The sequence below is a fragment of the Glycine soja genome, chromosome 11 (genome assembly GCF_004193775.1).
Source record: "Glycine soja cultivar W05 chromosome 11, ASM419377v2, whole genome shotgun sequence".
NCBI lineage: Eukaryota > Viridiplantae > Streptophyta > Magnoliopsida > Fabales > Fabaceae > Glycine > Glycine soja.
The window spans coordinates 20,352,815-20,377,693 of NC_041012.1; the positions used below are offsets into that span (position 1 = coordinate 20,352,815).

The window sequence follows — 24,879 nt, forward strand, 5'->3', positions numbered from 1 at the left end:
ATTAATTCATTAAAAAATTTAAGATTTTTAGTGTTTAAACTTTTTTTTTGTTTGGCTGATAAAATTCTTTAAACTTTTAGAAATAGAAATTTCAATTTTTAACCCTGAGTTAGAAATAGAAATTTCAATTTTTATATATTTGTGTAATATTTTGTTCTTAGTTTTAATTAACCTTGCTCTATGTTTTTTTTTTTTTTTTATCTTTGAGTATGAATATGTTAAAAAAAATTCCATGTAGGCTGTGGAATTTAATCATTGAACAAAATTAAGAAGAAATAGGGTTGAATTGGTCCTTGCACCGGATATAATATAATAAAAAACGGGTTAATTAATTTTTAGCTAAGTTGATCCGATCAATGTTCATTAATTCATTAAAAAATTTAAGATTTTTAGTGTTTAAACTTTTTTTTTGTTTGGCTGATAAAATTCTTTAAACTTTTAGAAATAGAAATTTCAATTTTTAACCCTGAGTTAGAAATAGAAATTTCAATTTTTATATATTTGTGTAATATTTTGTTCTTAGTTTTAATTAACCTTGCTCTATGTTTTTTTTTTTTTTTATCTTTGAGTATGAATATGTTAAAAAAAATTCCATGTAGGCTGTGGAATTTAATCATTGAACAAAATTAAGAAGAAATAGGGTTGAATTGGTCCTTGCACCGGATATAATATAATAAAAAACGGGTTAATTAATTTTTAGCTAAGTTGATCCGATCAATGTTCATTAATTCATTAAAAAATTTAAGATTTTTAGTGTTTAAACTTTTTTTTTGTTTGGCTGATAAAATTCTTTAAACTTTTAGAAATAGAAATTTCAATTTTTAACCCTGAGTTAGAAATAGAAATTTCAATTTTTATATATTTGTGTAATATTTTGTTCTTAGTTTTAATTAACCTTGCTCTATGTTTTTTTTTTTTTTTTTTTTATCTTTGAGTATGAATATGTTAAAAAAAATTCCATGTAGGCTGTGGAATTTAATCATTGAACAAAATTAAGAAGAAATAGGGTTGAAAGTTACCACATTTTGTTCCCGTTTATATTGTCATATTTTTTTTATATAGAAGTTAATAGCATTTGTTAGTAGCAACTCAACCAGGTTATAATTTGTAAGGTATTATATTCTTTTTTGGATGTTATAACAATGTTTAATCCTGATAGATGAATGAAATTTTGTACCGCTAATGTGATAGTTCTTGAATTAAGTTTTTATTTTATTTTGCTTTTTACACGTGATAAATCTTTTGTTATTGTACAGGTCCTAATTTATACATGAACTATCACAAAATTACATTCTGCAAGGCATAATCTATACTAATTAAAGTTGTTGTTAATCTCCAAAAGTTGCTGCAAACTCGGATAGGCTGTTTCATGTAAATCCAAAGAAGCTTAATTAGTTCTTGAGCTAAGCTTTTATTTATTTATTTTTTTAAATGTGAGACTCCTATTATATTTCTTGTACCACCAGTTACTTTCTATTCTTTTGTTTATTTGTTTTATTTATTTATTTATGGTGTACATATTCTTTTGTTGTTAGTGCCATGTAATAGGGTGCATAGAAGAACTATTTTTTTTTTTTCCTGCAGGGGCATGTATATAGAACCTTTTAATTTATTAAATAATTTAATATGCTTTCTTAAAAACATGTGTACCTTTTACACCTAGTATACAAATTTATTCAGTTAGAGCATAAAAATTTTAAATTATTTTTATTTTATTTTATTTTAATAGTTATTTTTAAATATATAACAAAGATTCATTCCAAGGAATGGGGCACATCGAAACACTATTTTTTAATTTTTTTTCCTGGAAAGGACATGTATATAGAACCTTTTAATTTGTTAAAAAATTTAATATGTTTTCTTAAAAACATAAGTACTTTTTCACATATTATACAAATTTATTCAGTTAGAGCATAAAAATTTTAAATTATTTTAATAATTATTTTTAAATATATAACTAAGATACTCAGCCCAAGGAGTACTAAGTACTAACCTTTTATAACCGTTTACAGTGTAAAAATAAATGAAAAAGACATTATAATCTTAGCTTATTAAATGATTTAATAAGATAATTTCTTTAACGGGTTTGAGAGGAACAAGGAAGATGAGTATCACCTGATTTGAGGCACAAGGACATAATGTAAGTGAATGGAAAGAAAGGATACAGTGTTTTTTTTTTGTTGAGAAAAGAGTTTTTAAAAATAAAAAATATTGAAATTATAAAATTATATTGCAGTTTGCCGCAAATTATGTTCAATATTTATCGATTAAAAGCATTATAATATTTTTAAAAAAAATACATAACTTTATTTGTTTTAGTTTAATTTTAGGTGAAGTATTAAACTAAAATTAATTACATGCTAATGCATAATAAGATAAAATTCTTACAATGTATCAACAAGTAAAAAAAAGCTTTTAAATTGATGGGTATTGAGAACAAAAAAAGTATATTAAACTCATTAATATACACATGTGTAAGATTATAAATTAGATGTACATCAATTAGAATATACAACATATAAATTTTAACAAAATTAAAATGATGACAATATTAAATTTAGACGAATAGAAATACAAACATACACAGACACACTAATATTTATGTTTTTGTTAGTTATTATAAGGGGAAAACACAGGCACTCTGTGCCTCACTGCCTTTTCATCTATTTTTTAAATAAAAAGAAAAATAATAAAAGCTAGTGGATGATTTATGAAGATAATTATAACTAATAAGAATAAAATAATAACTTATAAATCTAATTATAGAAACAAAATCAATATAAAAATGTATACACCAAAATACTCTATTTTATTTATATATAATTTATTTTTGTCTTAATCTTTTGGTTCACCCGAAAAAAGGAACCATGCTAATCTGATATTCAATTAAGAAATAAATAAAATCTAAATAATAATTATTTTAGCTAAACATCACACTCATATAATATCTGAACGATTTAATTTTAATTATAATATAACGTATTAATTACTTATACTTAATCATATATTTTATATATAGTTATAAATTATTAATTATTAATGTCTCAAGTAAAATTTTTATGAGGATGTAATTGTTGGGCTCAAATCATAATTCAGGAAGAGGAATAAATTGGTTCAGCTGAACCGATCGTCTTACCATGAGGAAGGAGTTTAGAGGTTTAGACCTGCCTCATGTTTATAGTTTTAATTTGGCCATGCCAAGAAAGTAAAGTTGGAAATTAATTTTTTTATCAAGATGTGTCCAATCAGAGTCACGACAAGATTTCGAAAAATATGTTAAATCAGAAGAGTCGTCATCATATATAGTTTATTAAGGAAAATTACATAAAAAAATCTTAAAAAAATTGCCTCAAAACATAATTTTGGATTCTGAAGTTAATTACGCGTAAGGAATGGGAATGTATTAATAACCTATGACGATCCTAAGATAGTTAAATGTGCAAATTTTAATAACTTTTAAAATTATTTATTTTATTCCTCAAAATGAAAAAGTATATTTTTGAATGTTTTATTTATTGTTATTTTAACAAGAGAAACTTATTATTAAACAGAAATTTATTATTATTAAAAAGATGATGATTATTGTATTTTTTTATTTTTTCAATTTTTTTCTTTTTAGTTTGACAGGAGTGATTGTTTGTTTCTATGTACATGGAGAATCAAAATTACTAGTTCTTTTGAAGAAAATATTTGTGTACTGATATTTTTATTGTTTTTGTCTTTTTAATTTTTTTTATTTTAAAAGTTTTGATGATAGAAGTGCATCTAAAGTAATTACCAATTTACCATTAACTTTTAAATAGCTTTTGCAATAATCAAATTAGAACTCCATCCAAAGTGGTTATGGCAAAAACTTTTTATTATATTTTTAGTTTTTACTTAAAAGCTTTAATGATAATCAAGTTAGAAATGCATCCAAAGTGAGAATCGTTAATTTTTAAGTAGTTTTCATAATAATCAAATTAAAAGTGCATCCAAGTTGTTATTGAAAAAAACTTATTATTGTTGTTGTAGAAAAGGAAACATCTTTAAAAAAAGAAACTTTTAGTCAACTAATCTAGATTTTCTTTCCTTCTTTTTAGTATTCTTTGCCACACGTAGATATTAAGGGTGTGAAAAAAATTGGTTTGGCCTAAACCAAATTGTAACCGAAGTAGTTTATACCCAAGATAGTTCAAGAAACAAGAAGTGCATTGTTTTACAAAACTAATTCAGTTAACCGAATTATTTTTATAAGATCATCCAACTGATTTTCACTTGAATATTTTTTTATTTTAAAAAAATAATTTGAAAACAATTCAAAATTGATTCAACTCTTACAATCAATTTAAAAATGATTAACAATCAGTTTGATTCTGAATCAATTTCCAATTCAATATGACTATTTGTCTATAAAATCAAACTACAATTCGAAACTGATTCGATTCAACTTTTTTACCGAACTAATTTTTTTGCATAAGAAAAACAATTACAACTAGATATTTAACATAAAAGCATAGTAAAACATAAGAAAGTGACAAATAAAAATATCATACGAAAAATATCAATATTAATTGTCTAAAATGAAAATGAAAAATTGCTAGCACACTCAGGAAATAGAGCTCCAAATGATCATCAAGATATTTTATTTTATATATTTTTTTACAATATTTGTTTTCTTTTTGTATATATATATTTTCTCTAATTTTAACATTTTCTCTTTTTTTTTTCTTTTTGGAATTTGAATTGTACATTAAACAAATATTACATTTTTTAATTTTCACGCATTTTCTTCATTTTTTGTTTGACCTTTTTTTTTTAATTTTTTAAACATTTTTTTAGTCTGTCCGAACAAAATTAGGTATCCACATGATGTTATAGTAACACGTGTTTTCAAGGTCTAATTGCTCTAGTATGTTCGATCAAATGGGCTCTCATCAGAAAAATATGCATGATGTTATTTTTGAGCTAGATTGCAAACAAGTAATTGACCAATTGGCTCACATGAAATCATGATCAATTCTGAGTTTGGGTCTATCATTCAGAAATATAAACCTAGTTTTCATTGTATGCGAAACTCATCAATTGAGTTTTTCGTAGACAACTAAATCAAGTCACTCATTCTCTTGCAATGGTGTCTCGATTTTATGTTAATCCGCATAATTTTGAGTTTAATTTATTCCTAATTGTATCTTTGATCTTATTATAAATGAAGTGATATGAGTCTTTTTCTGTAAAATAATAAAAAGATGATAGATATATTTCAAAATGTTGAGGAGGATCATGTCAAGTCCCCATTCAATTAATTGATAATTTACATTAAAATATCAAACAATTGTAATACTTGAGGTAGTCAATTGGTTAAATTGAAACTCAGAAAATAAAATCGTACAATTACAGTACATGAGAAATCAAAATACAATTTAAGCCTCATTTATTATTATAGAAAATCTTATTAAAGTAACTAATATATATATATATATATATATATTTCTCCCATGATTTTAACAGAACAAGCACAGTAGAAAAATCAATGAAAGGGAACCATGAAAAGGAAATAGATCTAGCTCAAAGTAGTGGATATAGTTTACAGTAAAGTCCAGAAGCTGAAGGTGGAGGGTTCTGTGCCATATCCCCCATCTGTAATGAGAAAGAAATTAATTAATTTTTTTTATCTATCTCAAATTAATAATTGAGTTATTCAAGACACCAACGCTAATTGCAAATATCTGTTAAGAATGTGTTGACACACAAGAACAAGTGTTTGAAATCAGAAACGTGAGAATACTTTCATTCAACAACAAACATGTTTTTTGTTTCTGATACAAATATTAAAGTTGCAAATGCAGAACAGAACAACAAGCTTCTACCACCACCTGCCAAAAATGATTACAAAGCTTAAACACACTCCAAAAGGTATGGATTATCGTACCTCAGGCTGAAAATACACAAAAAACTATGCATAAAACATAAAATAAAACCATACATCACAAAATAGACTGTTGTACATCATAAATTTCAATGTCTCAAGAACATGTCTTTATAAACGTTACAGTGTTAATTTCTCTAGCTCCATATCAAACATTTTCTGAATGAATTGAACAATTTAGCAGCAACAAAAAAAAAAAGTAAATTATCATAATTTAAATTGTGGTCTCCATGGTGTGCAACATTTTAGTTTTACTAATCGCGCAATCTCAACCTCAGATGCAATATCATTAGAAAAAAGAGTTGCCCTTCTCTTGTTTCTCCAATTGAAAGACGTTGGATGTGAGTGATGAAGGACCAGTACTCACCACATTGTGGCTCACATTTTTTACACAAGTCAGGACAATCATCTATGCTCAAATCTTCACCGGCAAGGTCGGTTTAAGGATAAAACAACAAAAGTTTAAATATTAGGTTTACTAACATGTGCTATTAGTTTTTAAAAGTAAAAAAAGTTACATATTTTAACTAAAAAACCTCACATATCACTCTATTTTTTTAAATAAAAAAGTTTCTCTCAATTTTTGTTTTAAGCCTTACTTTTGTTCAGTGAGAGTAGTGAGGTGATCCATGTCACTTGGGAGATTCAATAGTTGAGGACACTTAACAATATGGAAAAGAGTCATTGTTGTTAGCCACTCAGGGAAAACTCATTAACGAGATTTCCGTTGTGTATTTTTGTTGTATAAAGTATACATCGAAAAGCTATTTTTGTTGTTTATTTTTTCCATCTTCTCTTATACAATAAAAATACATTTTTGTTATATATAATAGAAATACAAGGTATTTCTGGAATGAAAACTTTTTAACACATGTGGAGGTGCGCATAAAAAATTCTGAGGTGATAATAATAGTTCCCAAAAGCAAGCCCAAATCTAGGATCCACATTAGAGCGCCTCCTCCAATTTCCTACGTTCACTGCCTCCACACTCCACCACAACACTGGAAGCTCCTCTCTCAAATATTCACCGAAAGTTCTCAACTTTCGAAGATTCCATGACGAGGTTAAGTTTCTAAACCTTATTTTCAGGGAACTCAAACTGTGTCTGAACCTGTTATTTGCTTTGTTGCACATAAAATACATGTGGGGTGTTGATTTTAGTGTTTGTTGAGGAAAAAAAAGAGAGAGTATAAGTGAGTGTAGCACTAGCATTGTTCAAAATGCCTTCTGAGGATAGTTTAAGGAAGAAGCTAAGAAAGAATGCCACTAAACCTGTAGTAAGCACTTCTAGGAACTTTATTAGAGCTAAGAAGGATGAAAATTCTTTTGAGAAAAATGGGGCTTTTGGCAGAGGAAATGAGTCTGAGGGAAAGTTGAAGAAAAGGGGGAATTTTAAAGGAATGCGATCGGGTGAAGAAGTTTTGGAGAGGGGAAAGTTGAGGACTTTGGATTCTGGTGGGAAGAAGAAGAGGGTATATGCTAAGAAAGGAGGGGATAAAAATGTGAAGTTAGAGAATGGTATGGAAGTATCTAAGAAGAGAACTTTGATTAGGAACGGTGAGAAGCGAGTGAAAGATGTACCCGTTGAAGGAAATGCTGGCCACCATACAATGTGGGATCATGATAAGACAAGGAATGGCGGCTTTAAAGTGAAGCGATCGACTCAAATGAGGAAGGAAAGGAAGGAAGATGTTGTGTTGGCTATTGCAAAGCAGAAAGGCAAGGCGGAGGATGCGGGGAAAATTGGATTAGTTGGGACAGAAGATCAAGGAAGTGGTTCGGTGAAGAGAAGTAGAGACAAGAAAACTGAATTGAGCAAAGGGAAAAACCAAGAAGTTGTATCTGGTTCAAGTTTTGCCAAGAAAAAAGCCAGAGATAGAACAGGGTTGGATGATGATGATGCTGAGATGCTACATGATCGTCCGAAGAAGAAGAAAAGGGTGATAAAGATTGACCCACATGATATCTCAAACAAGAGACTAGATGATGGCATTGGTGTTAATGGTAGGTGGTTTATCTTCCTCTCTTTGCACAAGCATAGGTTCTGTTTGATAATTCTTCTTTATTTGTTTTTATGCAATCATACTTGTGATTGGAAGAACTTTGCTAATGATTATAATTATTATGTTTTAATAAATGGTAATTAATATATGTTTTAGTTCTGAATAATAAAATACTCTTAGTAATCGTGCACCCATATCTATGATGTTTAAGATGTGCAAAGGATGGTTGCTGTGAGCTGAGTTTTAGAGCTGTCCTGAGATAATGGCTTGCGTTTATTTAATGAAATAATTAATAAAAGCAATTATATTACTTTGATTTTGTAAGCATGATCTTCTCATGCTTACAAATAGTAAGATTAGAATTCCTCTGGAGCACTTCACCTTTTTCTGTAGTGTGGATTTTACCCTCCTGTGCACATATATAATCTAGCATTTCTCTGTTGCAAAAATATCAGTATTAAGTATTTTATATATTCAACTGAATTATATTTGCATACTTACAAAAAAAAAAAAAAAACTACAATACTACTTCTTAAGGGACTTGCAGGTTTCTGTGGAGACAAATTATTGGATGAGGTTGAAGGTTGAGGCCACATGCTTAACATCTGCTTTGTGTTTTGTCTGTATTTTCAATTTGGAATTTAATAAAAAAGGATACACGAGAGGAGCTATTCATTTAGGATAGACTCAATGGATGATTGTCCTCAGCTGAACATTTAAGCTTCGTTTAAAGTTTGAATGAATGCTGACTGACTGTCTTTCTGTACTGTCTGTGATACATCAAATGCTTGTGGTTTATCTTGAATGTGATGCTTTTTACTGTTTACATGAGTATCTTCAGAACTTCTTCCCTTTGATTCCCTAAGTTAATTTCAGGAAGTAAAGAGGAGAAGGAGAAAGAAAAGGAGTCTGAGAAAGAGCCTAAAATGTCCAAGAATGCCCAGTTCCGTGCAATACAGCCTAGCCCTTTGATACTTTCCTTTGTGGAAAAAAATGTAATCTATATGAGCAGGGACTTTTGATTGTTATCTTGATTATGTTGTTCCATTGTTAATGTGAAGGTATTTTGACTTCTACTATGGTTATTATTCACAGCTTTTGGGCAGGAGACGCATGATTGACTTAAAAAGGGCAGGTTACAATATAGATCTTTCTGCACCCTTAGATAATATTCCCTTCTCTAGCAGTTCAGAAAGAGAGAAAATTGAAGAAAATGTATGTGCTTGTTTAGTTCAATAAAAAAACACTATTATAAACTTCTAGAATAAGCATTGCTATTCAGTTTAATTGTTGTTGCTTTGCCTTTGTTAATCTTGTCATTCTGTTCTGATTGACTGTGACAGATTTTTAGGAATAAATTGGATTTTTTTGCTGCTGCAAAGGTCTCATCATCATTTCCACCTCCTAATCTTCCAGAGATTGCATTTGCTGGTATGGTTTTAAGGCACCACCATTTAACCCCTACTTCTTTGCCCCTTTGTTTACATTAATTGTATTATGGCATTGATACATTTATTTGGTTGAGGTGTTATATTTGATCATTATTGCCTTGTTTTTGGTTTCATTATCTTTAGCTGTTTTATTCCTGTTATGTAAAAGTTAGTGTATGATGTACTTGTAATAACGACAACAACAATACTAATAATATAAGTTTCATTGTCATTCTTGATGCAATGGTAAGCTTGCTTCCAGCTGTGGTCTAGTGGTCATGTGTTTTGGGGAAACAGCTTATCCATTCACAGGGAAAAATACATCTGAACCTCCTGAAAACAACAATGGTGGTAGCCTCATCTACTAAGCTGCCCTTTTTTTTGTTGTAATAAGAGATTTGTCAAACTGTAGCCAAGTCATTGTGATGTTGATTATTTTGTATTTCACTTCCTTATGAGGGTACATTTTAGGGCTATAAACTGAACCTACATACGGTAAATTCAGTAAATTTTTTGCAGAAGGGTTTGGGGTTGTTTTCATCATTATTTTACGGGTTCAGATAATCAAGTCAACAGATCTGTTTAGAAAGTAGGTAGATATTAATGTACTTGCTAAGAGAAAAAAGTGAAATGATATTTCTGACCGTGTTCTGGTTATCAGGAAGGTCAAATGTCGGGAAGTCATCTCTTCTCAATGCACTCACTAGACAATGGGGGGTTGTGCGGACATCAGACAAGCCCGGCCTTACCCAGGTATCGTAAGGTCTTGAAATTTGGCACATTTAGCAATTTGAAAGATAAAGTGTGTTGATAGATGAAATGTTCTTCTGTAACAAATGATGAATACTCTGCAGACAATCAACTTCTTCAATCTGGGAACAAAGCATTGGTTAGTTGATTTGCCAGGATATGGATTTGCTTATGCAAAAGAAGAAGTGAAAGAATCTTGGGAGGAGCTTGTAAGTATGCAAATTATATTTAATCTCTCAAGGTCAGGTTGTTCTTAAAAGTTTGGTTTAGCCTCTAAAGTATTATGATATCATTCCATAGGTGCTAGTCTTCCCATACTTCGAGGTTATTTGTTAAAGTCGAATAACTAGTTTGTTGGATTAAAACATCACTTGTCATGCTAAATTGGTTTTGAGTTCTGACTACCTACCTATTCATAGCTACTGTACTTGTGGTGCAAGAAAGAGGCCCCAGGGGATGGAGGGACATTGATTCAATTCTGGGACTGTTTTATTAACCCGCCAAGATGAAAATAATTGTGTTAACTAATTTTTTGTGCACTAAACTAATTGAGTTGTTTCCCGGAATTCGATTTTTTTGCCGTGGTATACTGCTTCCAGTTTTACTGTTAAAGGTGTCCTGACTTGTGAGAATGATTGAATTCATGTTAATAAATTTTTTTTTTTTGTTATAAATAACGAGTTTCACTAGATAGAAGAAATTGCAAAATGTTTGGAGGAAAAGTAATCCTCTTTAACACAAGATTAAAAAACATGGTGATATAAACTTTAGCACTGACCAAGTCTTCAAAACTTGGTTTGATGTTGATGTTAGACATTAGAGATTCACCAAATTTTATATAGAAATCATGTTAGATACTAAGCTAGATTTCTTTGGTTTATTCACTTGATAAAAAAATAACTGTTCAATTGTCTATACAAAAGTGAGTGAGGAAGGGGTTTGCTATTCATGTGCCCATACCAATAATTAATGAGGAGAATAAGGATGGGAGGGTTTATTCTGGGTTTGCTATTCATGTGCCCATATCAACAGTAATAATGTGCAGTTAATGTATCATGAGTAAGTTACAAGAGTTTCTATTAGAAGTTTAATGAGTCGGTTACTATTGATTTTATTTGGAGTTATAGTTGGTTAACAGTCGTTTGCTAAGGTTTCTTCTGGAGTTGAATAAAGGAAAATTTTAAAGGAAGTTATCTTTTAGAAAATAATACAAACTGATCATTCTCAGTGAAAAAGGAGACACCCCTTGTAAGGGCATTCTTCCTTGAGTTTCTTTTCTGTTCATATGAATAAACTGGAAGTCAGGAACCCTTTTCTTATTTTTCTACCAGTCTACCATTGTTAGTCACTTGTAAATAGGAAACCTATCACTTCATCTTGCCCAATAGTGAATATATTAAGATCTTAATTGTCGTTTATTAGTATTAAAACTTTATATTACCTATTGGCAATTGATCCATTTAGTGGATGCTAGATATGACTTGATTGTTGGTTGAGCTATAATAACTTTGCATTGTTTGTTGCCACACATCCTTTATATTTTCAAGTTTTCTCTTAGCCACATGGATCTGTGTTTTTAACCTGTCTTTTCTGCCTTCACTCTGGGACATTATACAAGCGTCATTTGGTCATATTTGTTGGAATTTTCCATGTTTCTTGGTATTTTGTTGTAGAAATGTTCATGGAGTGGAATTTGAGTTGCCTTGTTATATTAAGCACCGGTTTCTGGAAACCCTCTAATTGTAGGTGAAGGAGTATGTGTCCACAAGAGTTGGTCTCAGACGAGTATGCCTTCTGATTGATACAAAGTGGGGTATGAAACCAAGAGATCTTGAACTAATTGAATTAATGGAAAGGTAAATTATACACGGGCAATTGGCATCATGTGTCGTTGTCCTTTTATTTTGGCCATTGGTGTCATACACCTTTGTTCTTTATTTCTTCTTTCCTTGGGAAAGTTACAAATATAAGTGTGGCTTATATTCTGATCATATAAACTCAAAATAGGGTATGTCACGTACCTAAATTTATTTGACCAGTGATATCAATTTGCAGATCAAAAACTAAATATCAGATTGTATTAACTAAGACAGATGTGGTCTTTCCAATTGATGTGGCAAGACGTGCCATGCAAATTGAAGAGGTAAACACTGACCATCCAAATTAACCTTATGTATGAAAATTAACATTCTATTTTGGAGATTAACAAATTTCTTCATGCTTGATCACAGAGCCTCTTCCAGAACAAGTCTGTAGTTAAGCCTGTGGTATGCTGATTCTTTTGGCAGATTTGTTCATACTATTTTATTTCCCACTTTTTTGACATTATTGTTTGGATTAAGCTTTGGGTTTTGCTTTGTGTCTATTCCAGATGATGGTAAGCTCAAAATCTGGAGCAGGAATTCGAAGCCTGAGAACGGCCCTAGCCAACATAACTCGATTTGCCAGAAGATTGTAGTAAGGTGGTCTGATTCTTTCTTTCTTTCTTTTTTTACTTTTTAAGTATTTTGCTCATAGAACCATGTATGCATATTAAATTATACATGTTTATACTATAGGTAAACCAAATACTAAAGGGCACTATGTTTCCACTGTAAAACCAACTATGCTTAAGTAAGATATTATAAGGCGAATGTTAAAAGTTAAATAATGGATTCTAAAAGGGTAATTGAGTTGTATAGCTATTCTATTCCTTTCTTCTTATTATTCATGGAAGACTAGGTGCATGTACTTTTTTTTTTTTATCTTTCTGATCATGTTATCTTTCTGGTGCAGATGTTTTATATTCAAGACATCACATAGGCTTGGTGAGGTGAATTCCTTTGTTTGAAGTGCAGACTTCATTTGCCACGTGGCTGGCCAAACCTTTTTTTTTTTTTTTGCCTCCCATCTAAATTTTAGTGGCATTGCAAGAAATTATTTTATGATTTTTTGGGTGTTTCTTTTTATAATAACTCATATAGTTTTTTGGTCAAAAAGAGTGGGTGCATGCATGACATGCTTACCACTTTAGTTTTCTGCGTGGACCTAACCTTACTAACTCCCTCAGCCGCCCCACACTTAATATTTGAATTTATTATATTTTCCCTGAGAAATGGATTTCGAGGGATCAGCAATGAATGCCATTAACTTGTGGAGCAGTTAAATTAATGCATTGGAATTTAATGCTGATTGGAAATAACTCAACTTAAGTGGCAATTTTGAAAGTTCCATTTTACCTATAAAAAAATTCCAATATTCAAACATCGGGACATAAAGACTGGGTCCAGCTTTGCCATATTAGAGACGGATTTAATTGGCTCAATAATCATTGCTTAGTGTCTATTTGTAAGAAATTTTAAAAAAAAATTCACAGTAAAAAATGTGATTGTTTGTTAGTAGTTTAATGTGATAAGAGTTAGGATATCCAAGGAGTGCAGAAGTGTTTTTTAATCTCATCCTCTTGAGAGAAAAACCTATATGTACTATCATTAACTAATCAAAAATTAACTCATACATTTAGTTTTAGATAGTTGAATGTTAAATTCATTCTTTAGAGTAACCATGTTAGCTATTATAAAAGTTAATAAATTTACTATAAGTTTATGATAACATTAAATTTTTATAGACTATTAGGACATTAATTTTCTTTTTCAAAATATACTTTCTTTCAAAATAAATACACATTTTGGTTCTTTATTTATGTGAAAAAATACTTTAAAATGAAAAAAAATTCCAATTAAATAAAACAAAATATTATTAGATCAGTTTACATTCTCCTAGAACAACCCTTTCAAAGGTCATTTAAGTTAATCAGTGTCAAGTCATAAAATAAAAATTTCCATCGTCATTATCATAAAAAATAATTTTAAATCATTATTTTTATCCTTTTTCTTATTTAATTGGTTCAAAATGACTTTTTATTCTTTAAAAAATTTACTTTAGTATTTTATCTTATTAAAAACGTTAAAAATAACCTTTAAATTATTTAAATATATTCAACATTATCATTCAAATAATATTATGAATGTTCTTTTTTTAATTTTTTTAAATAAGATAAAAAATTAAAGTAAAATTTTAAAAGTTAATAGAGTATTTTAAATAAAATAAATAAGATAAAAAATCAAAATGAGCATTTAAAAGATAGAAGACTACATTGAAATTAAAAAAATAATCAAAATAATCATTTAAAAAACAACAAAAAAGAAGCATTTTTAACTGACATGCACAGGAGTGCTCAAATGTCTCAAATTAAACTTTGGCAAGTGTCATTATCATAATCGTTTCTTGAAGAATTTGACTTCTTAATATGATCAGAACTCACCAACCACATGAGACCCTTCTTATTGGATGTTCAGTAGTGTCCACTGCACTTACACAATAAATAAAACAAACTAATAATAATGAGTTTTTAACAGCAGCCATTAAAGGGAATTATCAACCTTAATCCCTTTGGGGTCCAAGAGTGTGCCACACACACACATTTCTTCAGAGAAAAAAGGATTGAGAAAAAAAGAAGAGAAAAAAATGTGTCCTCTGCGATTCATTCTGATATTCTTGTCCGCAACCCTCGCCGGTTTTTTCGTTCTCAGAAACCTCAGATCTCAGCCTCAAATTGAAGAAGGCGACGCTGTTGTTCCTCCCAACCCTAAAATCTCAGACTCCTCCGACGCTTCCTCAAATGTAACTTCCAAGGTTGACCCATTTCACCCTTTTGCCTCAATTTCACAAAAAAGTTCGCTTTTTCTAATAACCCTAATTTTTTTGTGGGTGCAGCTTCGCGCTGTGGTAGAGTCTGGGTTCTGGACCTTCGTGGATATGGCTAGTGGCCGTTATCTTTGGAGGCATTTGGTCTGTAATTCTTCCAAGAGATCGTGATGATGCGATTGTATGTTGTTGTAATTGTTCGGTTCCATGATCTCTGTGGGCCCAAATTGGGTAATTGAACGTTGCCTCTGGGATTGTAATTTTTAGGGTCAGTTTGGATGCTGTGTATCATATAGATGTTGTTCATAGTGTTGTTGTTGGTTTTAAATGATGAAAAGTGTTATAACTGCAAAAATAATGATAATGATAATGATGAAAATGAAGCTTATTTTCTTGATATATCATCATGTGAAGTGTGCCTTCCTTTTTACTGTTTCTGTTCTGGATTGCTGGGTTGTTTCTTGTTTTCATGTAAAATTGTTAATTTGAAGATGGATTTTCTGTGAGATGCTTGTTTTTTTTTCACGGTTCACGCAAAAGAAAACTATTGCAGGTGAAGCAGAGGAATATGGTATTATGTTGGATTAATCAATTGCAATGTCCATTAGGGGGAACATTTTCTTTTAAATTGTTTTAGCTACTTAGCTTCATAGCATGGTGTCAACAGAGGTGTAATGCTCTTGTTGGATTCAATGAGATTTAGTTATAGGCATATTGTTATTGTTTAGCAATACAAGGTATTTGGTGTAGATAAAGGAATAGGATAGGCGGGTTGTTGTATTTTTCCTACAGTCAAAAGTTATATGGGAGTGGGGCAGGCATGACAGACAATGAAATTTCAGCAGGATTGAATTGAGATTTCTGGATAGAATAACATGGTAAACTGGATGGATTAAAGGGTTATTGAGTGTTTTGATGCATGGTTAAACTTGATAGTATGTCTGTTTCACTATTCACTAGTAATAGTAGGATAATGATAGGGAACTGAGTTGGTATCATGTCTGAAAAAATATATCGGGATGCTGATGGGTTCTTAGGTAGATAAGCAAGAACAAATTGGTTTCTCAAAAAGGAGTTTCTGATGATGTTTGGTAAAGTAAACTTCCCTGTGTGAAACTGGAGAGTGAAGATGCCTGTGTATAGACTATAGAAAAGCGAAAAAAGAACATAAACACGAAATCATTGCTTCTTAAATTCTTCATGTAACTGACATGTGCTTGAAAAATGCTATTATATTTGTAAAAGTAAACTTTCTGAACCTGTTCTACGAGAATTTGGAATAGGTTCTCACTTTCTCAGTCATAGGCGAATTTAAACTTTCTACTGGTACCAGAATTAACTTCGTGCTTGAAAATTCTGTAATTTTTTTATGGGAAGATATACAAAATTGTGTAAATTATAGGGGAATCAAGCTTATGAGTCATACCATGAAATTATGGGAAAGAGTGATCGAACGGAGATTAAGAAAGGAGACTCAAGTTACTGAAAATCAATTTGGTTTCATGCCGGGAAGATCGACCATGGAAGCGATTTATTTATTACGGCGGGTGATGGAGCAATATCGCATGGACCAACAAGACTTGCACTTGATTTTTATTGACTTGGAGAAAGCGTATGATAGAGTGCCTAGAGAGATTTTGTGGAAAGCTCTAGAGAAGAAAGGGGTTAGAGTTGCATATATTCGAGCTATCCAAGATATGTATGATAGGGTATCGACTAGTGTTAGGACACAGGGTGGAGAGTCAGACGATTTTCCCATCACAATTGGTTTGCATCAAGGGTCAACCCTTAGCCCCTACCTTTTTACCTTAATTCTGGATGTCCTCACGGAACAAATTCAAGAGATAGCGCCGAGATGCATGCTTTTTGCAGATGACATAGTCCTCCTTGGAGAGTTGAGGGAGGAGTTGAATGAGAGGTTGGAAACTTGGAGACGAGCTCTAAAAACACATGGCTTTCGCCTAAGCAGAAGCAAATCGGAGTATATGGAATATAAGTTCAACAAAAGTAGGAGGGTATCTAACTCAGAGGTGAAAATAGGAGACCATATTATCCCTCAAGTCACACGGTTTAAATATCTTGGGTCTGTAATACAGGATGATGGAGAAATTGAAGGGGATGTGAATCATCGCATTCAAGCAGGATGGATGAAATGGAGAAAAACATCGGGGGTGTTATGTGATGCAAAGGTACCGATCAAGCTAAAGGGAAAGTTTTATCGGACTGCGGTAAGACCGGCGATTTTGTACGGAACAGAATGTTGGGCGGTCAAGAGCCAACATGAGACTAAAGTAGGTGTAGCGGAGATGAGGATCTTGCGGTGGATGTGTGGTAAGACTCGACAGGATAAAATTAGAAACGGAGATATTAGAGAGAGGGTTGGAGTAGCGCCTATTGTAGAGAAGATGGTGGAAAGTAGACTTAGGTGGTTTGGGCATGTAGAGAGAAGACCGGTAGACTCTGTAGTGAGGAGAGTAGACCAGATGGAGAGAAGGCAAACAATTCGAGGCAGAGGAAGACCCAAAAAGACTATAAGAGAGGTTATCAAGAAGGATCTCGAACTTAATGATTTGGATAGAAGTATGGTACTTGATAGAACATTATGGCGAAAGTTGATCCATGTAGCCGACCCCACCTAGTGGGATAAGGCGTTGTTGTTGTTGTTGTTTTATGGGAAGAATTACTCTTCTCAGAGTTGATCTGCAAGAATTCATGTGGTCAAATCCACATCTTTGATTAGGGTCCTCCAAAATGCTTGCTTAAACTGAAGAAATTGAAAATAAACTGTGTAAGCAACTTTTTAAACCTCTAGCATGTTAATGGAGTCCATTTTTTTTTTCTTTCCAAAATGTCAATATTTCTGTATTCTCTGAGAGGTTGTGTTTCCTTGACTCTCTTTGGCACCCAGTAGTGTACAGATGTCATGTCAGTAAAATGAAATGTATTAAAAGCACGAGTAGACACTAATGCAAAAGATCTAAAGCTAATTTTTATCATATTTGATTTTGCATGGTAATGGTGACAAATGTCCTATATATATGAAATATTGATAGGAGTGTCTAATGATCTTTCAAACTGGGAAAATTTCTATTGTGTTGATTTATCTAGTTTATGCATCTCTGGAAAGCAGTGACTTGTGAAAGTTGTATCATCTTACATTGATTGTAATAAATAAGGATTGGAGTTTATCTTGATTATGACAGGGTAAAGAAATCCAAAGTTATGCAACATTCGGAACAAGATATTTCCCCCTATTAGTATCATTGCTAATTCTTAAGTTTGACTTTTTTTGTAACACCTTTTGTTATGCCAGAGTGTTATTGGTTCTTTATATGAGATATTTAATTGCAATTTGGGTTTTTTTTAAATGTTTATGTCCCATTGACTTTGGTTTTTCCCCCAAGGCACGCTAGGTAGTGCAAGAGGTGTAGGATGATTTTTAAAATCGGATTAGGAAAAACACCGAGGTTCAAGGTTTAATGGTTGAATCTTTTTAATATTTTTAATATTATATGATATTTTAAATAATAAAAAGATTTAAACTTATAAAAAAATTAGGTTCTAAAGAATTATAAATTAGTATAAAAAAATAAATTATGTTTTATTGATAAAAATTAATAATAGTAGACAAAATAATTGATACATGTGTGAAATATTTAAATTATTATTTTTTATTTATCTTTAAAAAATTAGATTAAATAAAAACTTAAAAATAAAATAAAAATTAAAAGAAAATTAAGAAGACAGGTTTCATACCAGTTTTCTGTGTTGGCTCAACTTCAATTTTTATTGGTTTTGGACCGGTTTGATTGGTTTTGAAATGTCTCAATTTTTAAGAGTGTTTGGATTAATCAGTAGGCTAGTTTTTGGTTGAACCGATTTGTTTGGTCTAACTTTTGAAACATTGGTTAAAAGGTGATCGGAATTTGAAATGAAAGGAAGAGAGGAAAGGTTTTTTTGCATATACCAAACATACCGGAAAGAAAATATTATTGATTGGTATCTAAAACACTTTTTACCCTTGTTATCATATTGTTTTTTTTTCTTTTTATTTACAGAAAATCAAGGATGAAGTAAGATGATTATTCCCTTTCCATTCATAGAACTTGTAACGAGTATGGATTGAGGAAAAGTTCCTGTCTTAGATTTTAACTTTTTATCCTTGCTAATGATCATTTTCTATTAAAACTTTTTATCCCTGCTAAAGTGGATTGACTAGATTACATTAATCTTTCTCCATTAAAACTTTCCATTTACTTTTGGTCCCATCTTCATTCTTCAACTGGAAGTCTACTTATAATATCTCAAGAAAAAAATAATTGTCTAGTTATCCTAGGGTTAAGACCAAAAAACATATTTGTTAGAATTGATTGATTTGGAATCAAATTTATTTTATAGAATTAATTATTGTTAAAAGTAATTGTGAATTAACGTGATTTTTATTTAGATAACAGATATTAAAAAAGTATTTTTTTTTAGAGAATGTTGTTTAGATACTTTGAACCAAAATTGATTTTGAAGATATAATGATCAAAATGAGTTTTAATATCTATATACATTTATTTATTTATTTATTTTTAGTTTTACACACATATATATAATTATAATTAAATAGACATAATTATAATTAAGATTTTATGTGTATAATATGTTAATATTTGAAATACAACCACATCCCTTATAAAACGTTAAAATTGCATAAAATAGATACTAAAAGTATTAAATTAACATAATCATCAAACATAAATGTATCTAAATTAAAAAAAAATTACAAATAAGAAAATACATTCAAAATTAAATAAATAAAACAAGACTTTTAATTATATCTTTTATTTTGATAGATTTAATTATATTTTTAAATCAATAAATAAATAATAAACATGCATGAGGGTATTGATGTGAGGATAAATTAGTCAAAATCCAAGTAGAAATGATTTTGGTAGAAATTGAAGTTACTCTTACTTAACTTCAACTTTATCATGATTTTTTTTGTATCATAATCGATTCTATCATGATTTTGAAAACAATCCAAACATGCAAAATTTGGTCAAAATCAAGGTTGACCTACCTCACCATGATCTATCATGATTTTGGAGGTTATTCATATACACACTATATTGATTAAGTAACATCTTTCACTTTTGATGTCTTCTCTCTTCTTTTGGTTAGCTATCACTACAATCATTAATGAGACTCTTGATTATTTTGAATTAACCTCAAGCTTGAGCTTGAATTGGAAATTTTAAGTACATGCTCCCTTCAAGACTAGACAGAAGTTTGGTGTATGCATAGAACAATTGTGACAAAAATGTGTTCGATTTTCCTTTATAATAATGACAAGAAAAATTACATTAAACAATATAAATAATTATTGAATTAAGTTTTTTATGATAATAATTGAGAGTTCAATCTAGAGGAGGAATTAATCTTTCATTAAATGAAGTATTAAAGTTCAAATTCTTGTTAAGAAAGATGTTCACGTTTAGGATATGTTTGAATTAGGAAGGAAAGGTAAAAGTAAATAAATCAACAAATAAGGGAGATAATTTTTTAGGTTTTTTGATAAAATAAAAAATAAAAATAAAGAAAGATAGTTTTATTCTATTTTCTATTGTTTAATAAGTGAAAGAATATATATATATATATATATATATATATATATATATATAATATGATATAAATACCTTAAATAAAGAAATGCGTAATAAATAATAATATTTTTGTTTTTATATTTATATATAAATCTTCTCCTTGTTTGTACCGACAATTAAATTTGAACCAAATACCTCATTTTTCATTTTTACAGTTAATCATTTTACTAACATAGCACCACGAATCTATAACATACCTCCTTTGAACCAAATAACTAATTTTGTTTTAGTTTCCACTCATTACAAATAAAAAATATTTATAAATACAAAATTTATTAATTTATTATAGAATAATATAAAATATATATGACCAAAGAATAAATTGTTTTTTTATTAAAGAGTCAACTTAAGATAAAAATTTATTAAAAACACAAAAATCAAATATTTATTATACATCAAAGTCATTTAACTATTCCTATTTAATTTTCAAAAAACCAACTTAACTTACTTGCCGGGAATATGCTATAATTTTATTTTAATAATTCAATTATATAATTATATAACATCATGTCACATGGGCGTGACCTTATGTATGCGATCTCATAGATAAACAGCTCCAACGGTCATATTTCATTAGAGAGAAAAGATGCGGAAGAGAAAGGTTGCATCTGTGATTGAAGAAGAAGAAAGTGTGCAAAACCATGGCCATAATAACCAAAACGAAAACGAGGATTGTGAAGGAAATGGGTTCTTTGCTTGCTACCTATTGACCTCTCTCAGCCCCCGCTTCAAAGGCCACACTTACATCGGGTTCCTCTCTCATCTCATCTCTCTTATTTTCACAAAGATCCAATTTTGATCACTACCTTTTACTCGATCCAAAAATCATTCACACCCCTTTGGTTTTTCCTTCATACAAATCATGGGTCTGTACCAATTTCTTTGGTTCCTGTTTCATTTCAAGTTGGTGCCTTTATGATCCGATGATCCTCTTGTGCTGCTAGTTTTTTTTTTTTTAATCAAATTTTCTTTGGTAGAAATGTTGGGTATTTAACTATTTTGTTTTTAAGGTTTCTGCTTCAACTTCTTTAGTTCTTTATTTTGTGATGGATCTTAGACTTGTTTGGTTAGAAATGTTTGTGCTGCTAATCTGCTAATTTGCTGAAAATGTTTGAATTTTTCTTTGGTAGAAATGTTGGGAATTTAGCTTTTTTTTTTAAGGTTTCTGATTCAACTTGTTTATTGTGTGATGGATCTTATGTTTTTTGTCTTTGTGTTTATGTTTCAATCTATGCAATTTCAGATTCACAGTGAATCCGAGGCGCCGGATCAGGCAACACAATGGGGAAATTGGGTGTGGAGCTTGGAGAACGAAGAAGAGGAGGCCTTGGGAGATGGTTTTGTGTATCTATGGCTTCCCAACAAATGTCTCAGCTCTTCAGGTTTGAATCTGATATTGCTTTCTATATGTCAAGTGTTTTTGTTGGCTAAAAATGTCTGAAGATTTATGATTGGAGTTGGTGGTTGTTTGAGCAAGTTAAATTCATGAAGTGCTAGGCATGAGGACATTGTATTAATGCTGAAAACTTGCGAGTTTATGGACTTGGCCATTAATAAAAAGCATGCATGGATCATGGCTATCTTTGATTCAGTATCAATTGCCAACTGGACTAATTTTCTTCAACATGTGTAGTACTTGGAAACTGACATGTTTTCCAAAAGGGTTTAGTCGTACTAAAAAATGCACTTGTTAAATTCTTGCAGTTGGTGGTTATCATATGCAACCACTTTTGGTTTCTGGCATTCCACCTTTTTATTCTTTGTAATTTGTTGGATTTACATCACATAAATTAGTCTAGTTGTTATTTGTCTGGGGAATTTGGCATGATTTGATTAGGTTGAAAGCAAGCATATTATGCTATTTAGATGCCAAACTTTTAAGTGATGTTTTTATGCTGACCAAAAAAAAAAAAGTGATGTTTTTATGTTGTTAATAAGTTAATTTGATTTGGACTTTGCAGTTTGAATGGGCTTGGCAGCACCCTGTTGAATCATTGGCTGTAAGGAAGGCAGCTGTGGAATTTAAATCCCTCTCTGGAATTGCCAACAAGATTAAACTTGCATACACAATGCTCACCCTTCCATCCTGGCAGAGGTATGGTCTCTATCTCTATTGAGTTAGGAATGGACTTTCTTTTTTGCTGTAATGGTGTGATCTAGTTCTCGATTCTGACTTGATATAAATGATCACAGCATGAATATCACTGTGAACTTCTTCTCCACTAAGTACATGAAACACTGTGCTGGTTGCCCGAGCTTGCCAGTGCACATGAAGACCAAGTTTGGCTCACTGGATGAACTTCCATGTTATAATAAAGGCATTGATGGTTTGTCAGAGAATGAAGATGATACTATTGATGAAGTACAATTTGATGATAATAATATTAGTACTAGTGGTTCTGTTCCAGATGTGAGCGATGATTTAGTCACTCCTGATTCACCCCAAAATCCAAATGACGGGGACAAGATTAGTGAAGCATTTGAGTGGAACAAAGAATCTGAAGCAAGAGAACCTCCACTAGGTAATTCATTTGCTTCACAAGAGCAGAGCCAACTGTTTAGTTCTACAACGCCACTGACAATGAAATCATCATCAACAACTTCATTACAAAGAGCTGAGATTATTGAAGAAGACGATTTTATGAGTGTGATGAATAAGAGTGATGCTGATTTGAGTCAACCAGAACCAGAGCAATCAGGTGCTACTACATTGGTAGCCAATAAAAATCGAGATGTCGGCCGCACATTTGTTGTGCCCCATGAAACTGAAATTATCGATTTGTCAACCCCCTCTCCTAGTTGCAGAAGCGTTTTGGATAGGAAGAAGAGAAGAGTTTCCTCTTCTGTTGGTACTGATTTTATTGACTTAACCAACTCCCCCAACTTCATTGAATTGTAAGGCTTTGTTTGGCCTTTCACACCAATGTGATGATAAAACATTGGCTATTAAATAATCTGCTCTGTCATACTCCATTATCTTTCTCTGATATGGATCACGCAAAGCATATTTATATATTCATACTCCACAGGCCACCAATGAATGTGTAAGAATGGAGAAATCTGAACAAATAAATATTATCTTGTTTGTTTGCTCAATGATTGATTACTGCCATATTTTCTTTCTACCATATTTATATATTCTTATCAAAGGAGTTTGTTTCATGTAATTGCGCATAATTGAGAAGAATTAGTAAATATTCACATGAAAAATATTATGAAACCTTTCAAGTGTTTTCTGCCATCAATACAAGCACAACCAACTTTTAACACCCCATTTCGGTTGTCTGTTTTACCAAATTGGATGGAATTCAGAAGAGTCAGTAAACACATGATTACACATGTTTGAAACTTTCAAGTGCAACCACATTTCTTTTGTATTAGCCAAGATAATTTAGATTCCATTAATTGGATGGAATTCAGAAGGGTCGCTAAACACGAAATTACACTGTTTGAAACTTTCAAGTGTAACAACCATAATTGTTTTTTATTAGTAGGAATGGAAAACAGTTTATAACACTTGTCACACTGTTCAATAAACTGAGTTAGATCCCCTTGATGTAACAACCATAAACTATTGTTGTTTCTGTTTTTTTTTTTTTTTTCTTTTTATCTCTTTTCCTTTGTTTGAGAAAAAAAGATGAAAACATAAGTCCATATCAATAATTTACTAATCACAATGTTCAATTCATGTGTATCTCATTTGGGAGATACATAACGCTACTAACTAGCCAATAATAATTGTTGCCCTGAATTTTTTTACGCTTAATATGTGATGACCGTTGATCAATGACTTGCACTAGTGTAGCTAACACAATTGCTAAAGTTTGCAATGATCATTCTGCATCATATAATTGTAGAGGTTCAATGATAGCCTCGAGATTGTGAAAACCAGGCCCTGACTCTTCTTTCCTTTGTTATGCTTTTGGCACATGGGACATTTGACTTTGATTGAAATGCTTTTGAAAAGGATCAAGCAGATGACAATTTGAGATAAGGTTCCTCAAAACTTGGTCGGGTAGCCTGCATCTTATGATAACTGCTTTATATTCATCATTTTCTCTCGAAAATAAACAAGAGACCCTCCATGTCGAGTAAATTATCACTTTGGTCTTTCAAATATTTATGTGATATGACATCAGAGTTATCACTTTGTGGCACTACTTCAGTCCTCCATAAAAATGAATATATTATAGTTGGAAAATATTTTAAAATCTTAAAACTTAGTGTTCAAAATCTTCTTAAGATTGATGAGAACTTTGGAAGAACCATACTAGAAATGGTCAATATTGTAGTTGGATAGAATCTTGTAACTTTTAACGCGAAACTCAAGTCTCATACCTTATAATTAGATATTGACATTCTACCACGTTACATAGTACTTCTAATGTAGGAGTCAAGTCTCATACCTTACAATTTGATCCTAACATCTCACTATGCTCCATAGTACTTCT

At 30.9% G+C, this 24,879-nt stretch overlaps 3 protein-coding genes across 3 annotated transcripts; all 3 read left to right on the forward strand.

The window, feature by feature from the left end:
- The first annotated feature begins 6,837 nt into the window (after window positions 1-6,837).
- Window positions 6,838-13,241, forward strand: LOC114373823. The gene is made up of 11 exons (XM_028331368.1): window positions 6,838-7,912; window positions 8,788-8,906; window positions 9,007-9,126; window positions 9,255-9,342; window positions 10,003-10,094; window positions 10,196-10,300; window positions 11,838-11,947; window positions 12,147-12,234; window positions 12,323-12,358; window positions 12,463-12,553; window positions 12,867-13,241. The coding sequence occupies exons 1-10, from the start codon at window positions 7,129-7,131 to the stop codon at window positions 12,547-12,549; spliced, it is 1,629 nt and encodes a 542-aa protein (XP_028187169.1). The 5' UTR covers window positions 6,838-7,128; the 3' UTR covers window positions 12,550-12,553; window positions 12,867-13,241.
- A 1,206-nt stretch (window positions 13,242-14,447) lies between these two features.
- On the forward strand, window positions 14,448-15,181 carry LOC114374669. Its single transcript, XM_028332338.1, has 2 exons — window positions 14,448-14,765; window positions 14,847-15,181. Exons 1-2 carry the CDS (start codon window positions 14,598-14,600, stop codon window positions 14,946-14,948), a joined length of 270 nt encoding a protein of 89 aa, XP_028188139.1. The 5' UTR covers window positions 14,448-14,597; the 3' UTR covers window positions 14,949-15,181.
- Window positions 15,182-20,959: 5,778 nt separating this feature from the next.
- On the forward strand, window positions 20,960-23,524 carry LOC114374745. Its single transcript, XM_028332411.1, has 4 exons — window positions 20,960-21,178; window positions 21,672-21,810; window positions 22,390-22,523; window positions 22,622-23,524. The coding sequence occupies exons 1-4, from the start codon at window positions 21,015-21,017 to the stop codon at window positions 23,325-23,327; spliced, it is 1,143 nt and encodes a 380-aa protein (XP_028188212.1). The 5' UTR covers window positions 20,960-21,014; the 3' UTR covers window positions 23,328-23,524.
- Window positions 23,525-24,879: the final 1,355 nt, after the last annotated feature.

What these genes read in the sequence shown, in the direction of transcription:
- LOC114373823 (XM_028331368.1), top strand. Translation starts at nt 7,129, where the DNA reads ATGCCTTCTGAGGATAGTTTAAGGAAGAAGCTAAGAAAGAATGCCACT. An exon ending in TTTCCTTTGTGGAAAAAAAT is followed by an intron (nt 8,907 to 9,006) that starts GTAATCTATATG and finishes TATTATTCACAG; the next exon opens with CTTTTGGGCAGGAGACGCAT. An exon ending in ACAAGCCCGGCCTTACCCAG is followed by an intron (nt 10,095 to 10,195) that starts GTATCGTAAGGT and finishes AATACTCTGCAG; the next exon opens with ACAATCAACTTCTTCAATCT.
- LOC114374669 (XM_028332338.1), top strand. Translation starts at nt 14,598, where the DNA reads ATGTGTCCTCTGCGATTCATTCTGATATTCTTGTCCGCAACCCTCGCC. An exon ending in CCTCAAATGTAACTTCCAAG is followed by an intron (nt 14,766 to 14,846) that starts GTTGACCCATTT and finishes TTGTGGGTGCAG; the next exon opens with CTTCGCGCTGTGGTAGAGTC.
- LOC114374745 (XM_028332411.1), top strand. Translation starts at nt 21,015, where the DNA reads ATGCGGAAGAGAAAGGTTGCATCTGTGATTGAAGAAGAAGAAAGTGTG. An exon ending in CAAATGTCTCAGCTCTTCAG is followed by an intron (nt 21,811 to 22,389) that starts GTTTGAATCTGA and finishes TGGACTTTGCAG; the next exon opens with TTTGAATGGGCTTGGCAGCA. An exon ending in ACCCTTCCATCCTGGCAGAG is followed by an intron (nt 22,524 to 22,621) that starts GTATGGTCTCTA and finishes AAATGATCACAG; the next exon opens with CATGAATATCACTGTGAACT.